This window comes from Peromyscus maniculatus, chromosome 10 (assembly GCF_049852395.1).
Source record: "Peromyscus maniculatus bairdii isolate BWxNUB_F1_BW_parent chromosome 10, HU_Pman_BW_mat_3.1, whole genome shotgun sequence".
In the NCBI taxonomy this organism is placed as follows: Eukaryota; Metazoa; Chordata; class Mammalia; order Rodentia; family Cricetidae; genus Peromyscus; species Peromyscus maniculatus.
Window position 1 is genome coordinate 98,589,573 of NC_134861.1, and position 10,962 is coordinate 98,600,534.

The 10,962-nt window shown below is 41.0% G+C and overlaps 1 protein-coding gene across 2 annotated transcripts in view; it reads left to right on the forward strand.

Moving 5' to 3' along the window:
- Znf326 (zinc finger protein 326) overlaps window positions 1-9,955 on the forward strand; it is a 47,818-nt gene extending 37,863 nt beyond the window's left edge. For both annotated transcript variants that reach the window (XM_076546874.1, XM_076546875.1), the window contains 3 exons: window positions 3,329-3,459; window positions 4,670-4,765; window positions 8,747-9,955. In XM_076546874.1, the coding sequence (XP_076402989.1) occupies window positions 3,329-3,459; window positions 4,670-4,765; window positions 8,747-9,124 (605 nt within the window). In that variant the 3' untranslated portion in view covers window positions 9,125-9,955. The remainder of the gene's footprint in view (window positions 1-3,328; window positions 3,460-4,669; window positions 4,766-8,746) is intronic.
- Window positions 9,956-10,962: the final 1,007 nt, after the last annotated feature.

Consider the following 10,962-nt stretch of genomic DNA (forward strand, 5'->3'; position numbering starts at 1 on the left):
TCCATAAATCTATACCCTGCCACATGGCTCGTGGCTTACCGGCATCTTCACATGCTGCTTGTCATGGCGGCAGCTGGCAATGACTCCTTCCACCTTCCTGTTCTTTCTTTTCTCCTCTCTGTTAGTCCCGCCTATACTTCCTGCCTAGCCACTGGCCGATCAGTGTTTTATTTATTGACCAATCAGAGTAATTTGACGTACTGACCATCCCACAGCATCTTATTAGTATAAAAACTCAATGCCAACTATTGGAGTAAATTCTAAAATATCAGAGAGACATAACAAGCCACAGCCAACCTCACCTCACCAACTCCTCAGCTGATCTTGTTTCCTCAAACTGGAAGCCTCTGAGTCCTCATCTGAATGGATCTCAGCTGAACTGATGCTAAAAGCCTAAAAGTCTAAAAGCCTAAAAGCCTCTAGTTCCTGGTCTTCACGTCTTATATACCTTTCTGCTTCCTGCCATCACTTCCTAGGATTAAAGGCATGAGTCTTTGCCAAGCAAAGCATGAGATCTCAAGTCCTGGCATTAAAGGTGTGTTTCACCACGCCTGGCTGTTTTCAATGTGGCCTTGAACTCAACAGAGATCCAGGCGATCTCTGCCTCTGGAATGCTAGGATTAAAGGCATGTGCTACCATTGCCTAACCTAATGTCTGTGGTCTCCACATAGGCCAGAAGAGGCCTTCACATCCCCTGGAGCTGGAGTTACTCAGAACCCTCATGTAGGTGTTGGGAACCAGACTCAGGTCCCCTACAAGTGCAGTACTAGTTCTCCATCTCTGAGCCTTCTTTCCAGCTCTGTTAGGTTTCTCTGAAATTCATATGCTTTCTGTTTTTCAATCTTTCCTTCTCTTTTGATTCCATCTCGGAAACCTATAAGCCTGTTCTTACTTTAAAAAATAAAAACAAAGGAACAAAAAGCATGCTAATTGTACTATAACTTGCCTTTTCTTTTTATCTTTGAACAACTCTCGGCAATAGCTCCACCGCTGAGCATTATATTTTCCTAACCCCACAACCATGTTTCTTTAAGCCTCGTTCTTCTTCAGGCTCGTTGGTTAGATGAAGTAAACAGCTTTCTACTCTCATCACGTGGTCCCTTAGTTCATTTAGAGATACGGTCTCACTGCATCGCCCTAGAATTTACTAGTAGAACAGCCAGGCCTTGAATGTGCAGCAGTTCTTCTCCCACCTGAGAAGAGCTAGGATTATAGGTGTGAGCCACCACGCCCAACCCAAAATGATCCAGTTCTGTTCTGTTTGTTTTTCCTTAAATCATCTTGGTAGCATTTTCCATTTACTCCCTTGCTTGTGAATCTTTTTTTTTTTTCCCTGTCTCAGCACCTTACTGGCCTAATGTTCGCTTGATCCCCTTGATTTGGTTTTAGTCTTTGTACTTCATCAGTAATAATCCTCATTATTCCTTCCCTTTATATTTCTTTCAGGTGAACTCATCTACATACAGAGTTTAATATGTATGTGCGAACTCCTTATATCTGTAGATCTAGCACCGATCTGTTTTCTGAAATCTTGTTTCATTCATTTACCTGCTTGCTAACATCTTTTCAGTAGTCAATATAAAAACCAACATTTTGGGGCTAGAGATGGATCAGGGTTAAGAGCAGGAAATGTTTGCAGAGGACCCTCATTTGGTTCTCAACACCCATGTCAGGTGGCTCACAACTACCTGTAACTCCAGTTCCAGGAGGATCTAACATTTCTGGCTTCTTTGGACACTAGCATTACCCACACAGACACACAGATGTACATAATTAAAAATGTAAAGATAGGGGCTGGAGAGATGGCTCCGTGGTTAAGAGCACTGACTGCTCTTTCAAAGCACCCAGGTTCAATTCTCAGCACCCACATGGTAGCTCACAACTATCTGTAACTCCAGTTCCAGGGAACCCAGCACCCATGGCAAAATACCAATGAACATAAAATTAAAAAATTTTAAAAAAGTAAAGATAAATCTAAATTAAAAAATCCCATCATATCTCTAAAATCTGTCATTTCCATTGCCACTCTTTAATTAATTCAGGGGAACAAATTCGAAATACTTCTTTTTCTTGAAAAGTAGCTTTGCTGCACTCACCAGAGCAGAAGTGAGGGTTATCCAGGTGCTCTTCATCTCAGCACTGTGTCCTCTAGTTCATTTTTACACGTTGAGCAAGTCTGTTTCTTTACCCTGCTTTAAATATGCATTTGGGGCTGGAGTGACTCATTGTTAAGAGTGCTTGTTAACCTTGCAGAGGACCCAGGCTTGATTCCCAGCACCAACATGGTCATCCACAACGTTCATACCTCCTGGGGGATCCAACACCCTGTAATGACCTACCTCCCCTGGCACCAAGCACCTATGTGCTTCATGGACATACTTATGAGCAAAACTTTCAAACATAAAATAAATCTACATACTGAATTTATTCAAGTCGTCACATGTTCTCTGAATACTTTTTAGTATTTTTTTTCTGACTGGATTCTACTGTATGGTCATGTAATTTCATCTTGTACGGTATAAGGCCAAAATTCCTAGGCATGGCACACCAAAGCATGGCAACAAGTGGTAGGCATAGTGGCAGGAATAGGGGGCTGAGAGCTCACATCTTGTACCATAAGCAGAGAGCAAACTGAACACAGGGCCAGGCGTTAAGCACTCGAAAGCTGCCCTCAGTGACATACTTCCTTTAACAAAGGTAAGCCTCCAAACAGCACTACCAAGGGTACCAGTTGTTCAGGTCCCAGAACCTGTGTGGGCCTTCTCAATCAAACCACTGCACTTGGTAGGAAGAGCTAGGCAAGTGCTCTACCCATGAGCAGTTTCCAGCCCAGGGTCCATTTAGAATAATCATTTTGAAGACAGAGAAGGGATGCTTCTGTTCCTTACAGCATCTTTTTTTTTTTTTTTTGCTTTTCCTGCCTACCTATGTTCATAATAATGGAAATTCTTATTTGCTAAAAATAACATCCATTTACTTTATGCTTTTTGAGGAGATGGACCAACAGGACTCGAAGCATGAGTGAATAACATGATGAGAGAATATGGGGCTGGAGAGTCAGATTAGCAGTTAAGAAACTGTTAGTTGTTTGGGTTACAGCATCCACTTTGGGTAGTGCACAACCACTTTTAACTCCACCTTCTAGGAGAATCAGACCCAAAAAATGTACATATGTAGATATGAGATATGTGGAAGAACTTGACATAAGCCTATATGCTCTGATCCTTTTCTTGTAAGGAATACAAATGGTGATGAAAACTAGTAAGAACTTGATTTGTCAAGAAGAAGAATGTGAGAGCATTCCTTCCCTAATGAACTTTTTTGTAGGTGTTACTGCAGATGATCACATGGTGAAAGTAGAGACTGTTCACTGTGGTGCCTGCAGCATGTATATCCCTGCTTTTCATAGTTCAGTTCAGCAGCACCTCAAGTCTCCTGATCATGTCAAAGGGAAGCAGGTAAGTTTTTAATCTCTTTATAAAATTCTTAAATCTGTGCCAGTTTTTTTAATCATGCTTTGGCTGTTGTTTCATACATACCGCCCTGATAATATGAAATGTGAACAGCTGCATGTCTGCTGGGAGGCAGCTTTATCACAGGTGAGGTCGTGGACTCTGGAGCAAGGCTTTCTGGATTTGAATCCTGGTGTTAAGGAGTTCCTTATCTAACTTTCCTTGTCTGTAAGATGAGACTGGCACCATTCCTTTGTGCTTGTTTAAGGACTCAGTTAACTAGTTTGTAATACCTAATAAAATGGTGGCTGGTAATAGTAAACATTCAGTAAATCATAGTTGTTAAGCAGTTTTTGTTATTTTCTTTTAAAGTTGCTACAAAATGGTTTTGTGAGTATGTGCGTGTTAGAACAAATAAGAAAGGGAATTTTTATTGCCAATTTTTCTGATAGTTGAAGAAAATACATTTAAAGATTAAAGTTAGCATTTATTACAACTAGCTTATTTTTCTCATGGTTTGGGAAAATGCATTTAAAATTAGTATTAGCATTTACTATCTGTTGTGACTTTGGGATAGGATATCCCTGAACAGCTTAGTGTTTACTTGTTCTTTAGTACACATTTCTGCTCTTTATGCTGGGCTTTCTCTAGTTAGCTTTACTTCAAAAAACATGAGTGCTTATATTGTGGGGAATTTGTAAAATGTATTTGAAGACTTAAAAATTAATGATTTAAGCTTAAATTTAAATAGAAGAGACTTGAGTCTTACATTTCTGTTATGTAATGAAGTGAATTTCACATACCCCAGATTCTCTGACACACTTTGAGCCATGCTGTCTTGCTGGTACACACTCATATTACCTTTTCCCCCTCTGTATAATACTTCTTTTAATTACTTAGAAACCCTGAAGAAGACTGATTATTTTTGGATTATTCTGTTTTGATAGTGTGAAGTGTAGAATGAAAAGGGTAGGAATCAAATGTCTAGACACCTAGACTTGCACTTGGGAGTGCTGTACTTTTTTATTGGCTTATCAAAGTTCGTAGTCTTGAGTGATGAATGATTTAGATGACAAGCCTGGTAGCTATAGTTATTCATAGCTTGATTTATTACAAAAGTCATTTAAATATAGGGTCTTGTGTAAAATACCACTTTATATCTATAGACTTTTCATGCCATCCTTTCTAGTATCTCACTGTGTCCTGTTGTTCTTAGGCTTATAAGGAACAGATAAAAAGAGAAAGTGTGCTGACAGCTACAAGCATCTTAAATAATCCAATTGTGAAGGCGCGGTATGAACGCTTCGTTAAGGTAAGACGTTGGACAAAAGCTTTTTGGGAAGTATTGTATAATTAAATGGTGATAGTCATAGTGTGATACTAAAATAAATACAGTACCACATACTGGGAAGAATTTTACTTACTATCTTGCTTACAGGTAGCACATTGTTTCTCTTAATTATTGGGATTATAGGACAGGGGAGCAATAATTCCTTTCTCATCCCCTCAGAAGAGAAGATCAAGATGTTAGTTTTATTCACATATGTTCGTGTGATTGTAAATGCTTCCTGTGATGGTGTATGTGGATGCCAGAGGACAACCTCGATCATGTCACCTCAGGAGCCATCCACCTTATTTTTGAGACAGGGTCTGTGATTGGTCTGGGGCTTGCATGTTTATCAAGACTGCTGTTTCTGCCTTCCCAACTCTGGGATAACAAGCTTGTGCCACCAGGCCTGGCTTTTAAATTTGGGTTCTGAGGCTCAAACCGAGGCCCCTGTGTTTATGTGGCAAGCACCCTATGAGCTGTGTCCCCAGCCATTGGTTTGGTTTGGTTGGCTTATGTCTTGTGTAGTTTCTACTTCAGCTCCTTCCCTCTCTTCACGTAGCCCAGCTTTCACCCCTGTCCTCTCCACTCCCGTACTGTTTTGCTTGCACTAGGGAGTAGAGAGCAACACGAGTCTCCACCCGATTTCTGTGTGTGTGTGTGGTCCTCACCTCTGTTACGTCTTCCCATCATCTGTGTTCTGGTTTCATCATTCGCGCTCCCCTTTGGATCTGATTTCTCCCCTTATTATTGTCTTCTCCAGACAGACAGTGCTCATTACTTCCCTTAACTAAAAGGTGACCTGGTTTTTCATGGACTCACTTTTCACTGCCTCCTCTTACCATACTTGAAAAGATAGCTTGCCCTACGTTAGGCTCTTTGCTTCCTATAATTTACTGTAACTGAATAGGTCTCACCTGGAAGAGCATAATCAGGGCCTTTTTGAAAGGTATGGTTCAATAGAAACCACCCAAGCCCTTTTAATGACCCTCTGAATTAATTCCCTGAACTTTTCAGATTAGTGTATCCTGAAATGTTTTGTTTCTTTTCCTTTTTTTCTTTTCTTTTCCTCCTTCCTTCCTTTCTGTTTTTTTGTTTGCTAGTTTTTTTAAGACAGGGTTTCTCTCAGGCTTTGGAGCCTGTCCTGGAACTCACTCTGTAGACCAGGCTGGCCTTGAACTCAGATCTGCCTGGCTCTCCTCCCGAGTGTTGTGATTAAAGATGTGTGCCACCAGCACCCAGCTCCTGAAGTGTTTCTTATTAGGCTTCTACCTGGCAGTTTTGATTCAGAAGGTCTGAGAGTGACTAGAAATTAGTATTTTCAGAAAGAGCTCCAGTGCCTGGCAGTGTGCTTGTTGTCAACTTGATAGGAAATTGATTGTAGAGATGTGCTCTTGGACAGCTGCTATTGCTGTAACTCCCACTCCATCATCCTTTTAAAACTTCTCTTAAGGTCATCAGTGGTCAGTTGTCACAGCCACTGCTTTAAAATTAACACACTGGGGCTTGAGCGGCAGCTCATTTGGTAAACCACTTTCTGTGCAAATGAGGGGCCTGAGTGAGCTCCAACCCATTTAAGAAAGCTGAGCATGGGCACGAAGTGTGTTATCCCAGTGCTGGGAGATGGGGTAGGAGCACCCCTGGGGCTCTGGGGCTCTGGTGAGCTAGCCTAGCCTAATTGGCAAGCCTCAGGCTAGGAGAGACCCTGCTTCAAAAATCATGGTGTACAGAATGGAATGACACCAGAAGTTGTCCTCTGACTTCCACACACACTTGAACACACATATGCACTCACATACGCAAACACAAAAATTAAGGTTCTTTTGTTTAAAACATGTAAAACTAAATCCTTAGGAGCCCTCTTCATTCAGTAGTGATGGACTCTAATGATTTTTTCAATACTTTTACCTTTATCTGTTTTATTGTTTAACACTGCCCATTTATCATTTTTTTCTATAAACTACCATTTTTGGCAAGTAATGTTCTGCTTCTCTCACCTCTGTGTAGGCTGCTTCTAGGGTTTTGCTCCTATAGTCCACCTTAGGCTATCCCACATGGGACTCTAATTCCACTGTCTGCTCAATGCAAGTAATCTAGTAATGTAAATATTTTACTTTGGACATTCTTCTATTTGAGCTGAAAATTTATAGGTGCCTGTAAACATTTAGATATATCAGATTCTGATTGTCTGCAGCATGTACCCACCCACTTCCTCTCTCCCCATTCTAATGTACCTATTCTGTTAATGTCCCACATCTTTCATATTCTTTTAACAAAGACTATTAGGGTCCAGCTCCTAAATAGCCTTTTCCCAGGATCCGTGGAAGAACCTAACAGCCAGCTGAGGGTCATCTAGGATAGGGGAAGACTCTATGCACACCGAGCTCCTTAGCCATTCACTTCGTTCTTCTAAGTCAGTCCTCTCTGCACAGCTTCCTTTCTGTTCTCACACTTAGTTCCTGTCTCTTCTTCTTCTGTTCTCTCATTGTTCTATCTTAGTTCTTCCTCTCGTTCTCCCCCCAAGCATATATGTGTCCATTCCTTAACAACTTGTTAATAAAAACTACAAAGTAAACTCTCAGGGACGAATATTCTGATAAGAGTCACACTTGGCAAAGACTTGGTCAGCTTAACTGGTGACTGACAACAGCTGTAGGTTGTAAACAGTTCTGGCTATCTCTCTTTTTTTTGGGGGGGGGGGGCGGTGGTTTCAACAGGGTTTCTCTGTGTAGCTTTGGTGCCTGTCCTGGATCTCGCTCTGTAGACCAGGCTGGCCTCAAACTCCGAGTGCTGAGATTAAAGGAAGGCATGTGCCACCACCACCAGACATCTGGCTATCTCTTAAAGGGATAGCTACAAGGGAATAAATTAAACCAGTGGAAAAGGCAAAGAATACATGTACTGTTTTATATGATTAATAATATCCACACATGGTTAGTCAGTTAACAGCCTTTTTTCTGTTAACCATCTGAATTTCAGGACATATACATAGGTAGTGTAACGAGCCTAAAATCTTGCATTAAAAACTGGTGTAGAAATAAAGACAAAGTGTTAATTGTTTTTTGAATCAGAGTGTGGAGGTTCCAGTGGAGGAAGCTTAGGACAACATAGGTGCTGTTGATCTCTAGAAGGACTGAGATATACCAAGGCCAGACACCTGCACTATCACTTCTGAAAGGTTTTGATCCAAAAAGGTCAGGCACCTGCAATTCCGCTCTGTGAAAGTTCTACAGAGACTCTTTGTCTGCCCAGTATTTACCTTGTCAGTGGCTAAGGATGGAGAACAAGACCTCTAAGTGTCTACAGTCCACATGGAACAATAGCCCTAGTATGAAGCATATTTTAGAATGTTTCTATTCATAAAAATTGTACAGTTAATTAAGAAACAATCTTCTAGATTATCCACAGTTATGTGTGCCCATAAGATTGAGATGCATTCATGAGATTACATGTATGAATTACATGGAAATCAGGGTAAATGGAGAGATACCATAGCTTTTATTGCACAAGAAGTTTACAACAAGAAACATCCAGTTCATTCAGAAGGCAGTAATTCCATAATGCCTTGTGTGATAGTTTTCTCCAACAGAACCCAGGGTTCTGGGTTCTGAGCACCAGTCACCTGCTGTGTACTCCAGTGGTCTTTTGCTACCAGCAGCTCTCAGTGTTCTTGTCTGTGGCCATTAGAATTGTCTTCACCAGTGTCCCCCTCCCCTTTTCTTTCTTATGGAGAGTGACCACTGGGCCTCCTAAGCCCATTGTGTATCACTAACCTGCACCACCCAGGTATTTATTATTTCACTTCATTCTACACATTCCTGTCTGATCCATCTTAAAGTGTAGCACCAGCCTTAATAGGTTTGCCATTAAGTAAAAAGAACTTCAAATAGTATTTTTTCCATGATATAGCAAGTATCACTGATACAAAAACAAATGTGTTGACTAAATGCCAATTTCTCTTTTTAGGGAGAGAATCCTTTTGAAGTTCAAGATCATTCTCAGGATCAGCAGATAGAAGGAGATGAAGAGGATGAAGAGAAGATTGATGAACCCATAGAAGAAGAGGAAGAGGAAGAGGGGGAGGAGGAAGAGGAGGAAGATGAAGTAGAAGAAGTGGGGGAAACAGAAGAGGTGGAAGAAGAAGAGGAAGGAGCGGAAGCTGGAGTCGTGGAGGGAGAAGGAGATGTGGAGGGAGAGGAGAGAGTAGAGGGAGAGGAGGGAACGGCAGAGTCAGGGGAAGGGGGTGATGAGAACGTGGCAGAGGCAGAGGAGGAGGGGAAGGAGGAGGGGAAGGAGGAGTCTGCCAGCTGTCCTGCTGAGCAGCCTGAGCACAGTCAGGTGTAGGGCATTAGACTTGGGTGGAGCTTTACACTCTGTCCTACTGTAGGAAGGGGAGACATTTAATAGCTTATGATACGAACTGATACCATATTGCATGCATTCCACATATAAAATTTGTTTTATATAATTTCTAAATGTTTGGCACTTGTTTAATAAAATGAAGTTAAGATGATTTCAGTTTAGTTTTTATAGATACCAAACTTAGATATGATAAATTGTTTGTATAATTTTTAAGCTTAATTTTTATTACCTTAACTGGTGTTCAGGATACTAGACGTGTATTGTTCCTCTATCTGTTGTAATCATTTGAACTTCAATGCTGCTCTTGGGAGTGAGCCTTTAAGTGTGCATTCAGTTTTTGAGTACTTACTCTAGAAGAGATGAACTGGGCAAGTATTTTGTCCTGATTGTGGGTTTTTTGTTGTTTTGCTTTTTTTTATATATACATTGAATAGCAGTTAGCATTAAGATGGCTTAATGGCTTTTGTGTACAGTTACCTTTGTAGCAATAAAATGTTTTTCTTTTCTTTCTAAACAAAAACTTTCTCCTTTGATTGCAAGTTAAACATTTCATCAATTAAATGAGTATTTAAAAATCAATATCTGCCTTAATGTATGAGTTTAGCTCACAAGTATTTCAAGTGATTGAGAAGACTTGAATTAAAACATTTTTCCTCAATCCTATTTTTAAAAAGTGTGACTACTGTGTATTTTATAACACATTTCAGAGGTCAGGCTGTAACTGATCCTGTTTATACTAGCTTTAGTCTGTTCTTCTCTCTGTGCCTATGTCAAACCTGGAATCTTCCTGAAAATACAATTTAATACAAAGAATTTGTGTTCTTTTGTCGTGTCTGTTTTGCCTGAAGAACCAAGAACCAAGCTTTCTGTTTTTTAAAAAAAAAACAATGAATTGTTTCTTTCCTTTAACAAATACTTTCCTTTAACAAAATAAACTGTACCTACATCTTCATCAAGAGGACAGGAGACTGGCCTACTTTTACGTGATTATCTTCAGGTGGCCGCCTGTAGAACTGAAAAGCAGTGTTCTTACAGTCACAAGCCTCTTAGTGATCAGCATGAGCTGTACTCCTAAGTCATTAACATGCCTTTTCTTGTGATGGGGTGCAGCTGGGGCCTTTTGTTGTTTTGTTTGAGTTTGGAAAATGTTTTTTATTGACTAAATTTATTAATTTATTTTACATCCGACTGCAGTTTCCCCTCCCTCCTCTTCTCCCATTCCCTCCCCACTTCTCCTCTGCCACCCCCCCCCCCCACTCCTCTGTTTCTGTTCAGAAAGGGGCGGGGCCTCGAATGGGTGTCCACAGAGTATGGCATAGCAAGGTGCAGTGGGACTAAGCTCCTTCCATTGTGTGAACGCTGGGCACGGCAACCCAGTATGAGGAGTAGGGTCCCAAGAGCCAGCCCTGCTCCCACTGCTAGGAGTCCCACAAGTAGACTAAGTTATATAAGAGGCGACAACTTTTTAATGAAATTAACTTCTCAAAAATTTGAGGCATTGAATGGGCAACTTAGATGATAAAACACGAAGTCGAATGTATGAGCATTTGTAGAAGTGTGTGAGTATTACATGTTTGTGTACATGTGTGTGGGAGCTGTGTGGGGGTGCATGTACCTGTACTCAGGAGACCAGAGCAAGATGCTTGGTGTCCTGCTTTGCCATGCTTTGCCTCATTCCCTTGAGACAGGATCTCACTGAAGCTGAAGCTAGGTTGGTAGCCCACAAGCCCAAGAGATCCTCCTGCCTCTATCCAAGTGTTGGAGTTACAGGCCTGTGTGTGACCATGCCTGGATTTTTATGTATGTTCTAGGGATTTGAA